The sequence below is a fragment of the Octopus bimaculoides genome, chromosome 15 (assembly GCF_046866305.1).
Source record: "Octopus bimaculoides isolate indiv1 chromosome 15, ASM4686630v1, whole genome shotgun sequence".
NCBI classification, from domain to species: domain Eukaryota; kingdom Metazoa; phylum Mollusca; class Cephalopoda; order Octopoda; family Octopodidae; genus Octopus; species Octopus bimaculoides.
The window spans coordinates 28,184,381-28,205,223 of NC_142942.1; the positions used below are offsets into that span (position 1 = coordinate 28,184,381).

At 37.9% G+C, this 20,843-nt stretch overlaps 1 protein-coding gene across 1 annotated transcript in view; it reads left to right on the forward strand.

Annotated features, from left to right (window-relative positions):
* Window positions 1–20,843, forward strand: part of LOC106881660 (nuclear pore complex protein Nup205) — a 348,272-nt gene that overhangs the window by 124,537 nt on the left and 202,892 nt on the right. Inside the window, exon 10 of the mRNA XM_089363638.1 lies at window positions 16,751–16,867. Coding sequence (XP_089219764.1) covers window positions 16,751–16,867 — 117 coding nt within the window. The remainder of the gene's footprint in view (window positions 1–16,750; window positions 16,868–20,843) is intronic.

Genomic DNA, 20,843 nt, shown 5'->3' on the forward strand with positions numbered 1-20,843 from the left:
AGGCCAACCACTCAGAGAGAATGAATAGGATATTTTTGTATCTGAAATCGAAAGCAGCGATTCTGAAGAAACTGAAAGTGGTGATAGTGACAGCAAAGACAATTTTACATCAGAATGAAGTAAAAATTTTAAAAATGTTTTTATTAGCAATTTTTCTGAGGAGATGGGGTCTATCCATAGTCTTGCTTAGAAGCGAAACCGTTAGACTTTTATTTTTCTCAGTATGCTTGTTTGAAGCGATCACTGCGGAAACAAACTGTTACACAGAATGTAAACAAACAGTATATGCCATGAACGCCCACTAATGGGGCATCAAAGTTTGGAAAATTTGTGAAGCAAATACTGGGTGCTGCTGTGGATTTAATTTTTATAAAGGGAAACTAATGTTAGTCAGCATGGCCTAGGGTACGATGTGGTCTGGAATTTATCACTTCCATACCATAACCAGGGCCGTATATTATTTTTTTGACCGATTTTTTTTAGTTCAGTGAAACTTGTGGATTTAGATGGATTCCAGTATTTCAGTTTATTTCACCTTTATGGTACACCTGTTCTGTTGTGCATTAAATTCAACTGATAATCTAGTGATGTGCACAATTCTTCTATATCAAAATTTTGTTGCATACCCAATTGAATATTAGCTGATGATTCATTTTCTATGGTGATGTTTAAACAAAATTTTAATATTTTTACCTTTTGCTTAGTTTACTTGGATTTACCTGTAATTAGAATCACTTTGAAACAAAAGTTTTGCAATAGAATTGATTAACCCTTTTGTTACCATATTTCTAACCAAAATACACCCCTTATGTGTTTCAATTAATTTCTAACATAATCATAAATTTAGTCTGGTTTCATTAAACAACTCTAACGTTTTTATTTATCAACATATTAATGTGATTTTTGGAAGATAATTTAACGAAAGGTTCTCAACCAATTCTATCCCATGATTCTTGTCACAAAGTGACTCTAATTACAGGTAAATACAGGTAAATTCAACAAAATATAAAATTATTAAAATTTTTGTTCAAACATCGCTATAGAAAATGGGTTATACAACAAAATTTTATTATAGAAGAGTTGTGCACATTACTGGATTCATCAGGTGAATTTAACACACAAAAGACAGGTGTACCATAAAGGTATAAGTAAAACAAAAGACTGGAATTTGTCTGAAGAAAACTAGAAAACAAAATACACAGGCACCATCAACTAGATTAAATAAGCTCTCCCATATACATAGATACACAGAAATATACAATAATGATTTACAAAAGAAATTAATCAAAATTCCTCACTCACCTTACAGGTAAATTAAAATTACACACAAAGAAAAATAAAAACGAATTAAATTTGAAAATATTTATAAAATCAAATCACACATATACAAATCAAACAATATTCCTATCATGGAAACTTGTAAAGCACCCTGCTCTACATAATGCAACCTTGCAGAATGCACATTGGAAAGTTGTTTCAACAGCCCTTCCACTAAGAGCTTTCCTCTTTTGATGAAGGCATCCGCAACACTGCTGTTTGTGACCCTCAATTTTTTTCTAATTTATGGAGATCGGCTGAATTCAGAGGGATTTCTCTCTGGCAGGCTTTGCTTTTTCTTCCTACAGTTATTTTTTTTTTGGAATAACTAGCTCTTAGTTGTGTTGCTACATCTGCAGATGGTCGCATAGCTTTCGAGCCGGTCCTGATTTGGTATATAGTATAAATGCATTAATAATATTCATATTTACTATATACCAAACCAGGTATTGCCACCATTTATTCCCCAGTCTGCCAACTGGATAATAAGACATCATCTGATTCAGCCAGTCTACACCACCCATGTACCTGTTATAATCGAGGTTCACAAATGGCATGCCATTTTCATCCACATGTGGCCGTGCACAGGTAGACAGAAAATTAATCTGCCTCTTATCTCTGTATGCAGTCGCTAGCAAATTTCCTTCCTGCCGTTGAATTATTTCACCTTTTTTTTTTTAAATTTTGCTTTTTTTATATCCAACGGCAGTCCTTTTCTACTAGCGATCACTGTGGCACATGAATGTGTTGCCACAGTATCTAAATTCTCAGCAAATTTGACCGAACTGAAAAATCGGTCAAAAAATAATATACGGTGCTGGTTATAGTATGGAAGTGATAAATTCCAGACCACATGATACCCTAGGCCATGCTGACTTATATAATTGTCTCTTTTTCCTGTATAAAATTCAAATCCAGAGCAGTACCTAGTATTTGATTCACAAATCTTCCTAACTTTGATTCCCCATTTTGTGGGCTTTCCTGGCATATACTGTCGAAAACGCACTTGGCCTTTATAGCCCACCATACCCTCATCAATTGATAAATATCTCCCTGGTCTATAAACTGTTTTATATGTGGTTTGAACACAGTCAATGAGGGGTCTTATTTTAAATAAGGGATCAAAATCTGGTTCTCCACATACTGGTGTACTTCTTGTGTCCCGCATATGTGAATACTGAGACAGTTTCAAAAATTGTGTCCTCGTCATTATACTTGAGACATATTCATCTCCAAAGGGTTCATCACTCCTCCAGCAATTTGTTATTCTGGGTAACTTTCTAATGCCCATAATAATATTTATGGCAAAATATGCCTTAATTTCATTCAAGTTTGTGGGAAACCACAAACTATCCTTTTTTACGCTTTGTTTACTTTCAGCTTAACGCTTTGTTTCCGCTTTGCTCTCCTGGGAAAGACTGTGACATGGTCCAGTTTCTTTCAGAAAAATCAGTGAAAGAAACACTTTTAAAATTTTTATTCCATTCAGGTGCCAATTCATTTTCCTTATCGCTGTCATCGGAGCTCTTGGATTCACTGCTTTCACTTTTGGAAAATGAAACATCAGATTCATTATCAAATACCACGTGCTTTTTTGTTTCGGTTACAGAGTTAGATTTATCAAGGTCTTCAATGGAATATCCTTCGAATTCTGACTTGCTGCTTGATAGAATAAAATTTGTATCCATTTCTTGTCAGAATTACAAATTTTAAAAACACAACAGGAACAAATTTGGAAAAAAATCTCACAAAATTCACAAAATTAAAATAACACTTCGATCGTTGCACAAAACTATAGCTCAACTGTTTAGGGCAGTATAATCACGTGTTTTCACGAATGTACTAACGAGATTTGCTCTGATATTCTCATTTAAATATGAATATGTGATTACGGGCAGTTTTGGGCGGCTTGGTCACATGAACCAAAATTTTATTCGGGCGGCTTTGGGCAGAAATATCACATTAATATGTTGATAAGTAAAAAAGTTACAGTTGTTTAATGAAACTAGTCTAAATTCATGATTATTTTAGAATTTAATTGAAATTCATGAGGAGTGTACTTTGGTCAGAAATATAGTAACGAAAGGGTTAATAAGTAAAGATGATGAAAAATAGTCTAGCCATCTTCATGCAGCTTTTGTTTTCTCAAGTCTCTGAAACAGGATTCAAAATGATTTAACTGATGCATTTGGAAAAGTGATGGTGGATGAAACAGAAAATGAACTGAAGCAGGCTAAATTTGTAGCTATTTTTGTAAGTCCGATGTATTGAGATATTCCAAACTGTCAACTGTTTGTTTTACATTGTGATAAAAAATTGTGTTATTAAAGACAGATTTATCGGTTTTAATGATGTGAATGCAGATCGTTCAGCAAATGCTTTATCTGAACATATTTACCTCCGCCAAGGAAGGAGGTTATGTTTTCATCGGCATTGGTTTGTCCGTCTGTCTGTCTGTCTGGGCAAAATAACTCAAAATGTTGTGAACAGTATTTGATGAAACTTTCAGGAAAAGTTGGTAATTACTCAAGGAATAGATGATGAAATTTTGGTAGTGATCTTGGAATTTTTATGGATTCTTGAAGCATTTTTCATTTGTTATATTTACTTTACATGAAGTATTACAATGTTACGTTCTTTGATTATCTTTGGTGTTGCTGTTTCCAAAGTTTATTTTTGTTTCTCTGTTAGTAATTTTACTTGCGTATCTATCTTAAAATGAGCTGTTTGGCAGAGGTCTGTGGAGGATGACATGACAAGCCTTGACTATTGGGATTGACTCAAAAAGCTCAGGCTTTGCTCCCTCCACCGCCGCTGTGAGCTCTATATCATCTGTATGATGTGGAAAATATTCCATCAACATTGCCCATCTTTAAAATTCGTCCAAGGTTTGGCCCTTGTGTCATCCGTCCATTACGGAAATGTTCGTGTTGTATCAACACTATGACAGAACTATTTCACCTCAATTGGTCCTGCTCTCTTCAACATTGTGCCAGACACACATAAAAGAGGGAAGTGACTTGATGGAATTCAAATGATCCCTAGTTGATTACCCCCAACAAATACCAGATAAACCACCCACACCCAGATATGTCTCTGAAAACAATAACCCTCTGCTTGAATGGGCTACGGTTCCCCAGAGCTGACTGTGTATCTTTTCCAGGTGGTGCTGTTAAATTAGACATGGCCTGAGTCAACTTCGGCCAAAACTTATCTCAGTAATCTAATCTATGCTGTAACCTTTTAATGAAAGCATAACAACGTGGGTAGAGGCTGATATCTTAACATTTCTGATGGTCTTAAGTATAAAAAAAAATTATTACAGATTTATATAGAACTACATTCAGAGAATGTCTATATGCTATTGTGTTTAAACCTGGTTTCTATCCTCAAACTGTTCCATTTTGTAGATGCAATTTTTTTTTTTTAATAAAGCACTCTGAAATTAGAAAAATCAAAAACCTGCAATAAATCTTGGTACCATGAGTATTGGATAATGGATTTTCAACTGTGTAAAGAAACTGATTGTGGTGATTGTAGTTTTGACGGTGATTGTGGTGAACGCAGATACTATGTTGATGATGACGATGGTCAAGATAAGTATGGGAAGAGAATAAAATAGTATCGGTGGTTATAATGGCGACAGGAGCAGTGTGATGCTTAGGTGATGGTGGTAATAGTGGTGTTGATGATAGTGTTAGTTGTGTGATGGTGGTATTGTAGTGGTTATACTGGTTGTGGTGGTGAAAGTGACTGTCAAGGTAACCATCACGATAGCGTTGATGGCAGTGTATGTGGTTCAAGTGGAAGCAATGACAATGTTGCAGATGATGTTGGTGGGTGTGGTGGTGGTGGTCATCGTCATCGTAGTGCTGCTCCTGCTGGTTTGGTGGAGGTCTGCGCTCTCCGAGTGCTTTTCTAGTTTTAAATGCATTGAAATGTGGAAGTGTGGAAACAAATTAATTGCACAAACCTATGGTGTGGCCACTACAATGGCAGGACAGTTAAGTGGATTGCAGTCAAATGTAAGGGGGAAATATGAATGTGCGATTTTTGTTCATTGTTGTACAATGAACAAATTGTACAAATCTAGTTCTTTTGCTAGAATGCTTTTCTATAAATGAATGGAAGATATTTTGTCTATCATAAATGTACTGGGTGCATTTATTACAAAATCACCTATGTGTTAGATAACATAATGCATAATGATACCTACAGATATTGCTACACCTATTATGTGTCCGTAGCTTGCTCTGGGTGCATCTGATAGAATTACTACTTATGCCTTTTCTACATATCAAGCAGGGCCATCTCCTTGAAGGGATTTGTGATTTGTATGCTTTCTTACTAAGACCCAGGTTTTTGCTAAATTAACTCTGAGGCCCTTTGATTCCATACCTTCCTTTCACATCTGAAATTTTTCCACAGGAGCAGCCCAATTTCAGTTCCTTTGTTATTGCTTGGAGAAATATGTTGAACAAAAGCAGGCTGATGACCGATCCTTGGAGAATTCCTATTTATACACTGAATTTATGCTACGCTCATTGCCAACCCTTACCTTACTGACAACATCCCTGTACATGGCTTCTATCACTCTCATCAACCACTCATCTATTCCTAGCTTCTGCATTGACCACCAGATAAGGAAGCAGGGGACCCTGTTGAAGGCTTTCTTCATATCAACAAAAGCCAAGTACAGAGGTTTGTTTTAGGTTAAATTCTTCTGTAGCTGTCTTGCCAGGAATATAGCATTAGTGGTGCTTCTCCCTATTACAAAACCAAACTGCATCTAATCTTGGCTAACTCCTCTTCCTAATTAGTTGTACTATGACTCTCTCCATAACTTTCATCACCTGATCCAACAAGTTGATACTGCTAATTATTTCTGTCTAAGGTGTCACCATTACCTCTGTAGCAGTTGACTACGGTCCTTCTACACCAGTCATTGTGAAGAACTCCCTCTCATGAGTTCTCTACATTTAAAAGCCTTTCATAGTGCCACTTCCAAGCTTCTGTCTTGTGTGTGCTTGTGTATGTGTGTATACACTTATATGTTCATGCAGTTAAATATATGCCTGGTCATAGAGTGACCAATGGTTTCGCATCCATAAGTGCCTTGTCTTATGGACAACTTGTCAGACTCTAAATGGTGGAGGGCATATGACCCCACTTCAGACTGGAGGTAGAAAACCATTATGGTCAGTTAATTTGTAAACAAGGAATAAAATCCAGCTTGAAGCTTTAGCCAGGAGGAGTTACTTCCCTTAGACCAGTTCAGTTGGCAAATTTTATGGATTTAAAGGGCGAACACGGAATCTCCACCTTTAGGCTGTTTCCAGACTGCAACGACTCTTTTCCAGCTCTAATCGATGAATGGGGTATCCCATGCTTGCAGCAGGTAGTGTTTGAAATGTGGCCAGGGGCTGTAGATCTCATGTCTAGAGTTTGAGAGAGACTTTTGGATTCACGGAGTCTTCAAAAATCCTTGCTCTCTCTACATCATCCACTCCTGTTTATGTAGAACCATGGCTGTTCTATGATCCTCTATTTAATTTTGCATGGAGTTCCTTCATCCTTAAGGCTGGTCTTGACATACTGTCTTTCTGAACTTGACTGTCATGGCTGGACTTGACTGTCATGGCTGGATTTGACATACTGTCTTTCCGGAACCATGAAAGAGGACCTGTTGTTGTATAGGTGCTGCTTAAAAGCAGTTTCAGCCAACCTGATATATCACCAAACTTGAGTGCTGGTTGTGTTCATATGTCTGTATCTTTTGTTGGCTCTGCACCTGGAGTTGTTGTTGCCACTGCTGATATTGGTGCTGGTATTATGGGGCATGGGTCTGGCAATAGTGCCGTAGTTGTTGTTATTGCAATAGTCATCCTGGCCATAGTGCTGGTGTTGCTGCTGCTGTCACTGTTAATACTGCGCATGGGACTGGTAGTTTTGCTAGTGTTGACATGGTCGTCATCTCTGGTCATAATGTTGGTGATGGTGCTGCAGTTGTTACTGTCTGTGCTGGTATTTCTGCTGCTGTTGTTTGGTCTGGGTATCTGAATACCATCACAGCTTCATATACAACTACCTCAGCCTTGCATTGGCTCCCCCATTGTGCAGTCATTGTACTTCGTGCACAAGCAATTGGCCTCTGTCTGCATTTTATGGTTGTTTGTTAATATTCTTGGGTGTGCAATTGAAGCAGACCCTTAGGTTGTGCCTATTGTACAAACATCCGTACCAATGAGTCCAATGAGGTTACACTGTTGTAGGCTCCCATCGCTACATCGAAGGAACCTTCGGGGTCGGATTGCTTAACCCACATTGAATCTTTATTAAACAGCACTGTTCTCCCTGGTGTGCATCATGACATCTATGTCTCTATCCCTAATTTCATTCAAGCCCCTAGCAAAGGAAAGTGCCTTGATCAGTAACCCCTTCAACATAGACGGGTAAAAGTTGACTATGTTGATTTGTGTGAACCTTGCTCAGCCCCCTCTTGTTGGCATTAAACCATGAAATCACCTTGTTGGTGCTGTCCCACAGGGAGAGGTTAGAAATTTTTATGCCGTCATTGATCGTCTTTATTGTATATTTGCTCTCCTGTCCAATCTCGGATTTGGCCAAGTTGATCAGGTGGCATTTGGAGTTAGAGGCAAAGTTCAGTTTATGGTCTCTGATTGTGATGAAGGCATTTCTCTTTGCAAATATTTTTACTTTATCGGCTATACCTAGGCTATTGGCTAATTGTTTGGCTTCACTGTTAATGTTATTGCATGTTTGCGGAGAAGTGCACTTACGCTTCTGTGTTATGAAATTGTCTAAAAGGCTCTCGTAATTATGTGGATTTATCCTATATGTGCTTTTAGTCTTGTCTGAGAAGAGTAAGGACCTGTCAAAGATTTTTAATTGTCATATATCTGTACAGAGTTTGTGTTGAAATGGGGAAGGAGACTTATGGAATCTTAGCTTGGGAATGATGCCCAGTACGTCTCTTTCAAGGAACTCAAGGCTTTGAGTTCCTTGATCATGGGTGAGAAGGTCATAAACTTGATCCTGTAAATGTTGGCCTCAGAGGTTGGTGTGCCTTAGTCATAGAAATATACCTTCCACCTCATTCACCTTCTGAGGTTGATCATTTTCTCTAGTAGCATTTTCGTATTAAACTTGATAGATGGTGTTGGGAATTCTTTCCTGAATAACTGATGTTGTAAAGTTCCATGTTATCTGAGAATTAATGGCTTTCAGGAATATGGAGAAGCACATAGCGTCGGTACAGCTATCAAATGTAAACCACGTGGTGGCCTTTGTAAGAAACTCTGGAAGCACATCGAGGTGTAAAAGGCATTCCAAAACTGACCTTGCCTGTGCTGTGGCCAGGTAAGAAACACTCAGTTCACTTTGCATGGGGGTTGGTGTTAGGAAGGGCATCCAGCTGTAATAACAATCCCAAAACAGACACACAGTATCCTAGGGTAATTTTCTAACTGGCTGGCTCCTGTCAGGCTGTCCAACTGATGCCTGCATGGAAGACGGATATTAAACAATGATGATGATGATATATATATATATATATATATGTATTGTACAGAAGCTAAAGGAATTCATGAATGCAGGATTGCTGTGAAGAAAGCTAAGAAAATGAAACTGTGGCCAGTGAGCCTCCACAGGGAATCAAACCTTGCATCTCTCAAGAGAACTGTCTTAGGGCAGTTGCTGTTTATGGTGGCTCTCTCAGATATGCCACAAGTTATATAGGCTGCTGCACAGGGCTGTGGATTCGGTAGCTGAAACCTTTGAGTCTGACTCCAACTCCGACTCCGATCAATTAATTACAGTAGAAAATATACTTATTCTTAAACTCAGGAGCCCATGTGAACATTAAATCACATAGAAAATACAGCAAAATAGCATTACCATACTGTCAGCATGGGGGTGGTTAGGAAATATTCTTATATTATCATTCAATTCAGTCATGAACCAAAATGGCATTTCATCACAACCAAGTGAATAATCAAGATAGTTTTAAAGATTGAATTTTTTATGTTCAAAGAAAAAGCCAATGCTTATTTTTAACAAAAGCTATTATAAATCTTTTATAATTCCCATAGTATAAACATAAATAAGATGGAAATAAAAGTAAGCTTATATTAAACATTAAGAAATCATTAAATCCTTTGGCATAAAACTGAACAATTCAGAGAAATCATAAATTTAATTGTAAGTCCTAGGAAATAAAATAGAATCAGAAACATCTTTCTTCATTGAAGCTCTGAGAACTGACTTGATAAGTTTTCGAGCAGAGAAAAGTCTCTCCACACTAACTTGAGTAGAAGGAATAGCTGTCACCGTGCTAGCTGCTTCTCTGATGATTTCAGGGTAAATTTGAAAAAGTTCTTCCAATGGCGTTGTATATTTCTCTATCTCTTTGAGTGTGGAACTGAATTCTTCTTCGAATTTTTAAAACTTAATATTGACAGGTCCATTTCTATCCAAATGTATTTTTTTGGTTTTCGCTTTTTCCTTTGCCAGTCTTTCCAGATACTTTTCAAAATTGTCACCATCATTGGAATATGATGACTGAGATTCGGACTCCATTGAAATATTGTGAATGTCAGGATTTTGCATTTCTGATGAGATGGATAATAGTCCTTTCATTTCTATAGAAAGATTACAGAGAGTTTACTTTGTTTTAGTAATTTGATTGTTATCTAACAGAATTTGGTTCTTTGGATCAATCTCATTTTCTGTTAATTGAGCTTCCCTTCTTTTCATAGAAGTTTCTATCCCATTAGCAATTAAACCTCTTCTTCTACTAAGCTTGAATATCAAATTTTTCCATTCTCACAGAACTGTCCTACAGTCATATCTTCAGCTTGTAGTTTCTTGGTAACTGCATATGGAAGAACAAGAAGTTCTAATTCAGTAGCCTGGTTCCACTGCATTTCACTTGATGATATTGTAGGGTTATCAATATCTTCCAGGACAGATTTTAATTCAATCAACCTTTTTACCATCATATAAGTGCTACCCCAGCGGATTGCTTGGTCAAGTATGGCTCCTTTTCCAGCTCGTCTTCTGATTATAGCATCAATCTTGGGTGTTCTTGCAGCTATGGCTACCTGCCTTAATTTACTAATCAGGATTGCTGTATGGGGATCTTTGAAACCATTCATTATAGCAAGTTGTAAGGTGTGCACTGCACAGCACATGTGCTGTATTTGGCAACATCTTGAAGCCTCATTTTGAAGCAACTGAGACAACAACATCAAGAGTCTTATCCAAATCTTCTGATTGTTCTTTTATTTCTTGTTCAGGATTTACAATAGTTCATACATCATCAGTGATTTCTTCATTTGCATTCAACTTCTCAATAATTTTAATCATATTTGATGCATTATTAGTAACAATGCAGATAACATGTTTCTTTTGGATTTGATATTCTTTCATAACATTTTCTATCAAGGACTGGAGGTAATTACTATCGTGATTTGTTTTGGTGCCTTGAACAGCCAGTGTCTTACCATCATTGTTAACAAATCTTACATTTATTCCAAAATAATTCACTCTGTGCCTTGTAGCTGCATCCATTTTTAAAAACATGTACTGGCCCTGGAGAGTTTTCTGCAATTCTTCTTTTTTTGCAGTTGCTTCATTAACAAGAAGTTTTTTGATACTTTGCTTGTCTAATGAAACATCAAACTTTCTAGCCATTTCACCATTGAACTGAAGAAATGCTGGCTGTGAAAATAAACTTAGAGGCACTGCATTTTGTACAACTAAATCAATAAGATACTTCCTAAATGTTTCTGCAGTCATTGTTATCGTTATTTTGTCAGAACCTTGTAGTACTTATTTGCTTTGCAATTGACATTCCACTAACTGATGTTGAAGTACTTGGCTTAGCTTCTTGTGCAGTTGGACCTTTTATACTTGTTTTATCCTTTTCATTTTTTCTAAGACTTTTGGATGGAAGCGCTGTAAATGCCTTTTCAAATTACTTGCTCTTGAAGGAGCGTTTTTATTAGAACCATTATAAGCACTTATTTTGCTGTTACAAAGTTTTCCGGTATTATTATCACTATCTTCACCATCAACCATACATTGACACAAAATATTTATGTTCAAATACACTAGATTTAATAGATTTAGCTATTTGTTTTTTTTTTCTCTCCATATTGTTGGGACTGTAAATATCAGCAACATCAATGGAAATATAAACAATATTTAATTCTGAAAAAACAAAAAACAAAAATGAAACCTCAAAAACACTGACCGCATGAATTACAATTAGTGCTTAACAGTAAGCATTGTTAAATTACAGTAATATTTATTAATATATATCATCACAAAAAGTTAGGATTGAAACCACAGTGATATTAAAGAATTATACTGAAAATAAAAGATTTTCTTCAAAATTTTGAAACTCAAAATGAAAGAAACGGAATCAAATTATCATTGTAAATGACTATTCAGTATCTTCTAGATGTTTTTAACGATAGCTGAGCAATTTGTGCAGAAACCTTGAATGCTACTTTTTTACAATTTTATTTTCATAATCCTATGAAACATTTTATATATATGTGAAAGAATACATGCATAAAAGTTTCCCTTAATTTAGTTCTTTTCGATTGAAACACTTCATTTAACAAACTTAAAATGTAAACTTCATAGGTTGCTTGTGCGCATATTGTATCATCTTTCAATTTGAAAGATGATGCAATATGTGTAGAAGCAACCATTTACCTCAGCCAAGTTGATGTTTGCCACTGATGCAATTCATGGCTCACTCAAATTGATTGCAGATTACACTCATTACAGTTGACTGTGATGCAGTCCACTATATTTGCATGTTTTTCCAAGGATAAATTTGCGCAATCTTGTTATTATTAATTCTGAATGTAATTTATAGGGTATAAGTAATTCTTAATTTGAATATATTTACAGCCACTTCTATTGTTGTTTAGTTTATTTGATTATGTTCTATTATAAAACATAATTAAATAAAGTATATATTTTTTATCAAATAAACGGTGTAATATTTTTGAGGAGTTGGAGTTAGCCGATTTTCACAGACTTTGACTCTGACTCCTGAAGCACAAAAATTGTCTCGATCCTTGACTCCGACACTGACTCCACAGCCCTGCTGCTACACCTGCTAGCTATGGCAACAAGACAAAAGTAGTGCAAGCAATCAAGGAACTTTCCAATACTAAATGCTAATCTTTCTACAGAAAGACCTAGATGCCATATATAAATGGGCTGAAGAAAACAACATGCAATTTAATACAGGTAAATTTCAAGCCCTCTGCTACCAGCCAATTTGTGCTCACAAGTTGCAACAATGATACCTTGGATGAAAAGGAGTGGCAATCCCAGTGTCAAGTATAGTACGTGATCTGGAGATTGATATGAGGAATGGTGCCTCCCTTCATGTGCATATTACCAAGGTGGTGGCACTGAGCAGGTGAATGAACCTATGCTGGTTCTATGGAGGATATTTGTATTCAGCTGTCTGGACTACTGCTCTCAGCTGTGGTCACCCCGCAATATCAAATCAATAGTGGAACTTGAGGCAGTTCAGTGGTGCTGCACCAGGACGATTACATTAATGAAACAGCTGAACTGCTGAGAGAGACTGAAAGAGCTACTACTCTACTCCTTGGAACAAACACGTGTTACATGTACGGAAGATCCCGGAGGGGTTGGTACTGAACTTTGGCATCAAGAGCTATGCTGGACATTAGTCAACTTTTCCAAACGTCTCAGCTATCCTGTCTAGAATGATGACCATATACTGCAATAGCTTGGAATTTAAGGGCTCACATCTGTCTAGTATGTTGTTAAACATCTGAGGAATCTACATGGAATAGAACAACTCGAGCTCCTGCTGGCTAAAGACTCAGGTAAAACTACAGCAGAGCATGAGATTCAAGAGGGCAGCAGTGTCAGACCCTCTCCTTTGCCATAGGTCAATCACATTAGAGTGGCCATGTAAATGGTGATTACACATGCAGTGCTTCAGCATGACTGCAGTGTTTTGCATAAAAGAATAAAAGAAAGAATATGCATATCAGTATATAAGCATATATATGCATACATATGCATACATAAATATACATATACACACACACACACACGCAAACATATATACACACATGTACCTATATGTATATATATATTATTTATAATTAATAAATCATATGGTATACACCTGGTAGTTTGCCAGTAAAGCACGTTCACTGGTTCAGTGTTTGTTGGGTATTTGATTAATGAGAGAGACAGAAGATGGGAGAATCTTTATTGATCACTACAATTATTTCAACCCATATAGCATCAATCCCTTGCATGTGGGATACTGAACATCTGGTTTAGGTGTATCTGTCAGTGAAGATGTATCTCTTCAGGTGATTTCACGAAGTATCTCATTAAAATAAACTGTGTTTCACAAGATTTCGTCTTTGTCTTCGTAGATATAAAGGGACAAATTATGGTATACAGCTTCATACTTATAGAAGATCCATACCATATATCAGATCTAAAAGAAACAAATACTCAATACAGTGAGAAAAGTATGAGATGTAACTGTTAGTAGATATGGATGTATAAATGCCAACAGATGTGGTCTGATATATGTACACTCACTCATACAAGCACACACGTGTGGTTTGGCGCACATACACTTGCACACAACTTAACGTCCTCTTTCCATGCTGGCATGAGTTGGACAGTTTGACAGGCACTGGCCATGCTTCTGTGTCTGTTTTGGCATGGTTTTTATGGCTGGATGCCCTTCCTAACACTAACCACTCTCAGTTTTGGCGTAGTTTTTACAGCTGGATGCCCTTCCAAAGGCCAACTGCTTTACAGTGAGGACTGGATGCTTTTTAAGTGACACCTGCACTAATGGACTTTACAAGACAAAGAGTCTTTGAGAGGCCAGGGGTATGGGTGGAGGAAGATGATCTTGTTGCATGATACTTATTGAGAGACTCGTTGGTATTTTTCTCACTTAAAGCTGTATACAATGGTCAAGGGGTATCCTAGTGATGTTGGTAACTTGTGTAACATTGTGTTTTTAAGAGTGAGGAGGTTGCAGTTATTCATCCATACATTTAAATAAAGTGTGGTTATTAATTTAGTCAATGCTTACTCTAATTCATGACCACTTTATTGTGTGAAAGTGCATTTAATACCATGCAAGCATCTTGATAATCTTTCAGAAATCCTATCAATGAGCTTTTCATTGGCCACAAAATGGACAGCAACTCCTCAGAGCACAGTCTGCATCTCCTGGAAAGGACATTGTATGGTTGTGCATGTCTTATTATGGACTAAGTTACATCATATTTAATCTTATCCTTTTTTAGTTGCCACACAAAATTTGTCATAGATGTGGCATAGTTTTGATATTGGTCCTTGAAAGAATAAGTTGCACCAATGTAAATATAGGACCCTCCCTTTTGTGTACAGTGCACTTATATACAACATTGGTACTCATACAGAGTTTCATCAATGGGCATTTTGTTTTTCTTTTCATGAGCAATTATTAGATTTAGTTGTATTTGTGGCTCTGCTGATTTCATTTTCCAACAATGTCACCGTGTTGTCTATATCCCTATTTTTGTTCTTTTCGGATGTGCCCTCAGCAGGTACTTTTCATTCTGCTTGGTATTGTTTTACTTGACATTTTGTTGACTATATTTGTTATGCTTCCTATTTGTTGTGCTTGAAGTAGTTTCCCTATCAAAGGCTTAAGGGTCTTGTGGGTGGGTTGTTCAATACTTGGTTCATTTTCCTTTTTATTAATGCTAGTGGTGTTGTTTTAAGTTAGTGGAGTTTGCATATGATACCTTCACATTGTGCCTATTAAAAATTAGTATGGTGTCTATTCATTTTGAGAAACATTTATCTAAAATAGCAAGAAATTCCCTAGCAATCTTTGTTGAAAGATGTAAACCTTGGGTTATAGCAGAGGACATCATGTTTCTTATATTTGTTGTTTGTCTTATTGATTCTGGTGTGTTTTATGGGGTTGGGACAATTTATTGTTGTGAGTTATAGTATGATTGTGTTGTGTGTGTAGGAGTTTTGGTGTGTTGTTTGGTGTCTTGACTAATTCTTTTTGTCATGTATGGTCAATCCGATTCAGTTAGCTTATTGTAATGTTTTGTTCATAAGTAACATGTATTATTTGTGGTGGAATTGGCAGAGTTGGGTATATCAATGTCATGTATGTATTTAATTTCCTCTCGGTAACCAGCCTTAGGTAAAGAAGTATTGTAATAGGGTGCATGTGATCCAAAAATTTCTTCAGTTGTGGATAGTCTAGATATTCAATTTGAACTATTTCTAACTAATCCCCATATTATAGAGGGTGATTGTTTGGATGCTACATTAATATTTTTAATGTTATCATTAGGTATATGATAAAGTTCATATAATCCAGTATGATGACTGAAGTTAATGTGAAGAAAGTTTACTCTGTGATTATTTTTGTCTATAGTGGTGCTGAGCCTGAAGTCTTTAAATAGTCTAAAGAATCCTTTCCTATGCTTTTTTAGTGAAGAGTGTATTAATGAAAAGATATATATTCTGACCAAACCTGTGATTTGTGCAGAGTTGAATGATCCCATTGTATTGTTGAAGGCATTCTCTCTAGCTGACCTATTCCAGGAGTTACTAACAATATCTACATGCTATTGATTGTTTCATTAGTCATTCAAAACATATGCACCTACTATGTCAGTATTTTTTACTGTACAACTGCTATAAGTATACCAGCCAAACCCAGTGAACCACACAACAGAATCTGTGACTCCTCACCAAGTGATGTCCTATCAGTAGCAAGTAAGTTTCTGTCGAATTGGAAAGTGCCACCCTCTCCAGATTGAATGTTTGTACCACAGACTCTAAACCACTATCTTTTCAGTTTTAAGGGAAACAATTCCCCCTATTGCTTCATTCTGTTTTCCATCCCTTCATATTTATGAACAAATGATATAAGCTTATGTCCATCATAATTCCCTCTACATTTGCTCTGTATATCAAAATAAAGAATATTTCTAAGTATAGTTGTAGCTAACCCATGATACCTGCAGCTGTCTGATTGATGATATTCAACATGGAGCTCTTAAACTCAACAGTAGCAGTTGTACATTTACATGCCCTCATATGATAATCTCTCTCTCTCTCTCTCTCTCTCTCTCTCTCTCTCTCTCTCTCTCTCTCTCCCCACACACACACACACTGTGTGTGAGTGCACATATATATGCATTTAACATGGTTATGGTGACAAGAAGATACACTGTGATGACTGCTAATTCATGCCAGTATGAATAGGAGATCTGTGACAATAATGATGCTTATACTCAATATCATCAGTTTGCTTGTAAACGTTTATGATGGACATAAAACTGTTTTACATTTTCAGGTAACAGAACTACGAAACATTGACGATGAAACAGCTAGAATTATTCTGGTTCATATTCAAAAAGGATTGGATCCACCATCAAATTTAAGCAGAGATTTTGAAGAACTTCTAAAACTCGTGAGTTCATTGTTTAGATTTACTATCACTATTATTTTATGAGTAGTGTATCCGCATGTGTGTATTTTCTTACTTGCGTGATTTCAGTAGGACCGCTGGAAATCCACCTGGGCCAGCATCTGATTTTGTATCAACTTCATCTATGGCCATTATTACATCTTCTTCTCCAATGTTTATGGACTCAATTTTTTTTTTTACTTTGGTTTTAGGTAATGTTGCAAAGAATTCTGCTGGTTTGTTCACGTGCCTGTGTCCCAGCGGTGTAGTGAACACACTTTGGAACTATTCGTTCAGTATTTCACTCACCCTCAGGGGGTTTCCTGCGAGGGAGCCATCTTTTTGGAAGAGGGGTCCTATCTTGTGGTGTATTGAGGCTGTTTCTTTGGCAAACTTAAAGCTTTAGGATTCAACTTGATATTTTCTATAAACCAAGCTTCTTTGTTTTCTCTCTCCTTTTCATGAGACTGATGCACATGTTTCTCAATCTCCAATAGTGGTCTCTCCAGGCGAGACTTCTCGTCACTTTTGGGATGCTTGCTCAGGTGGTTCGTAATCTGTATCCATCGCCTCATGAGAATCTTCCTTTCTCTAGGGATCCTGTTTTTGTGTACATTGGACTTGCACAATGGGACAGAGAGACATTTAGGCCAATTCAGTTTGAAGATCTCTCTCACACTCGGCTTCCAATTTGCTTTATGAAAGATTAGTTTGGAAAGATTTTGGGTATAGGCTGTGTGTCAGCAGGAGCTTTTGGTTCATACATAGAGAGATCTATTATATTATGATCCAAGATCAGTGTCGGTGTCACTTTCACATTATGTGAAGCAGAGATCCAGTATATTATTTGTCCTGGTTGATTGCAGCACAATTTGCTCCATAAATGTGTGTGTGTGTGTGTATAAGTATGTATGTAAATATATATGTATATATACATATGTATCTATGGATATTTATATATGTATCTATATATATTTATATATATATCTATATATGTATCTATATAATTTATATCTGTATCTATGTATATTTATATATGTAGCTATATATCTTTATATATATATATATCTTTATATATGTATATATGTATATATGTATATATATATCATCATCATCATTATCATTGTTTAAAGTCCGCTTTCCATGCTAGCATGGGTTGGACGATTTGACTGAGGACTGGTGAACCAGATCGCTACACCAGGCTCCAATCTGATTTGGCAGAGTTTCTACAGTTGGATGCCCTTCCTAACGCCAACCACTGCGAGAGTGTAGTAGGTGCTTTTACGTGCCACCAGCACGAAGGCCGGTCAGGCAGTACTGGCAACGGCCACGCTCAAAATGGTGTATTTTTACGTGCCACCTGCACAAGAGCCAGTCCAGGGGCACTGGCAACAATCTCGCTCGAATGTCTTTATACGTGCCACCGGCACAAGTGCCAGCAAGGCGATGCTGAGCACAGGTGCCATCATGATTTTGCTTTCACTTGCCCCAACAGGTCTTCGCAAGCCGAGTTTCGTGTCCAATGAAGGAGACGACGTTGGCATGGGTGCCAGTTGTCGAATTTAGTTCGATTTCGATTTCACTTGCCTCAACAGGTCTTCGCAAGTGGAGTTTAGTGTCCAATGAAGGAAAGGTATGCAGAAGTGGGCTGGCTACACCCCTGGCAGAGGCCTTGGATTTAGGTCTCACTTGGGTTGCTGGGTCTTCTCACGTACAGTATATTTCTAAAGGTCTTGGTCAGAAGTCATCGCCTCGGTGAAGCCCAATGTTCGAAGGTCGTGCCTCACCACCTCATCCCAGTTCTTCCTGGGCCTACCAGTTCCACAGGTTCCCTCAACTGCTAGGGTATGGCACTTTTTCACACAGCTATCCTCATACATTCTTGCCACATGACCATACCAGCGCAATCGTCTCTCTTGCACACCACAACTGATGCTTCTTAGGTTCAACTTTTCTCTCAAGGTACTTACACTCTGCCTAGTAAGCACATTGACATTACACATCCATCAGAGCATACTAGTTTTATTCCTTGCGAGCCTACGCATGTCTTCAGCAGTCACGGCCCATGTTTCACTGCCATGTAACATGGCTGTTCGTACACATGCATCATACAGTCTGCCTTTTACTCTGACAGAGAGACCTTTTGTCACCAGCAGAAGTAAGAGATCTCTGAACTTTGCCCAGGCTATTCTTATTCTAGCAGCTACACTTTCAGCGCACCCTCCACCACTACTAACTTGGTCACCTAGATAGCGGAAGCTATGAACTACTTCTAGTTTTTCTCCCTGGAATGTGGCAGAAATTGTTTTCTACACATTTACAGTGTTTATAGCTCCTGAACATCTGCTACATACAAAAGCTAACTTCCTAGTTAACCTTCCTTTGATATTGCTGCACCTCTTATATGTCCATAGCTTGCACTGGATGCATCTTATAGAGTTTCTACCTACGCCTTTTCTACAGATCGAGTAGGGCCATCTACTTGAAGGGGTTTGTATTTTTTCTACCTTCCTACTTATTAGGACTTTGGTTTTAGCTGGGTTGACTCTAAGGCCCATCGGTTCTAGTCCTTGCTTCCACAACTGAAACTTCTCCTCTAGTTCTGATAGTGACTCAGCAATTAGTGCAAGGTCATCAACATAGAGGAGCACCCAGGGGCATCCTGTCTTGAATTCCTCTGTTATAGCCTGGTGGACAATGATAAATAGGAGGGGGCTGAGGACAGAACCTTGGTGAACCCCTACCTCTATCCGGAATTCATTACTGTACTCATTGCCAACCCGCACCTTACTGACAGCGTCTCTGTACATGGCTCGCACAGCTCTCATTAACCATTCTTCTATCCCTAGTTTCCTCATTGACCACCAGATGAGGGATCGGGGGACCCTGTCAAAGGCTTTCTCCATGTCAATGAAAGTCAGGTACAGAGGTTTATCCTTGGCTAGGTATTTCTCCTGAAGCTGTCTTACTAGAAATATAGCATCAGTGGTGCTTTTCCCAGGCACGAACCCAAACTGCATCTAATCTAAACTGACTCGCTCCTTAAGTAGTTGGGCTATGAACCTCTCCGTGACTTTCATTACCTGATCTAACAGCTTGATACCTCTGTAATTATTTGTATCTAAAGCATCACCTTTACCTTTGTAGCAGTTTACTATGGTGCTGCTACACCAGTCATTGGGTATGACTCCTTCGTGTATCACCTGGTTAACTATACGGGTGACTAGGCTGTAGCTGGCACTGCCAGATATTTTGAGCATCTCTGCAGTGATTCTTGATGGGCCAGGGTCCTTCCCTGTTTTCATACTCTTAATTGCTTTATATACCATAGTACTGTCAACTTGGATAGCTGGTCCCTCTGTTGGGTTGACATTGGGCAAACTCTCTTTCTCCCATTCATTCTCTTTATTGAGCAATCTTTCATAGTGGCGTCTCCATACCTCTTTCTTTGCAGCCTCGTTTAGTGCATGTGTACCATCATCCATGCAAACACATTTCTCTCCCACGACATCACGATTCTCTCTCACGCGCTGTCTTGCAACACAAAATACCTCAAGTCCTTGGTCCTCACGGTGCAGAACATTGGCAAGTTTTTTCTCATCTGCTTTCCCTCTGGCTAAATAAACCTGCCGCCTAGCTTCCCTTCTGGCAGTCTGATACAATTCCCTGCTACCACCGTTCTTCCAGTCCTTCCAAGCCTGTTTCTTTTGTCTAATAGCTCTGTCAACAACATTGTTCCACCACCACGTTATTTTCGGTCGAGAGGGGACTTTGCATCATCCACAGATCTCGTCAGTGGCCCTCAGCAGGTTGTCCCGTAGAAACGTCCAGTTGTCTTCTACATTATGTGAAGCTACATCCCCCTCTATTTCATCAATGACTTCGCGTAATAAATCTCTAAATCTCTGTCCATTCGCAGGATCTTTAAGCTTCCAGACCCTTCTCTCCATGCTGGTCGTCTTCTGGGCATCCATTTAGC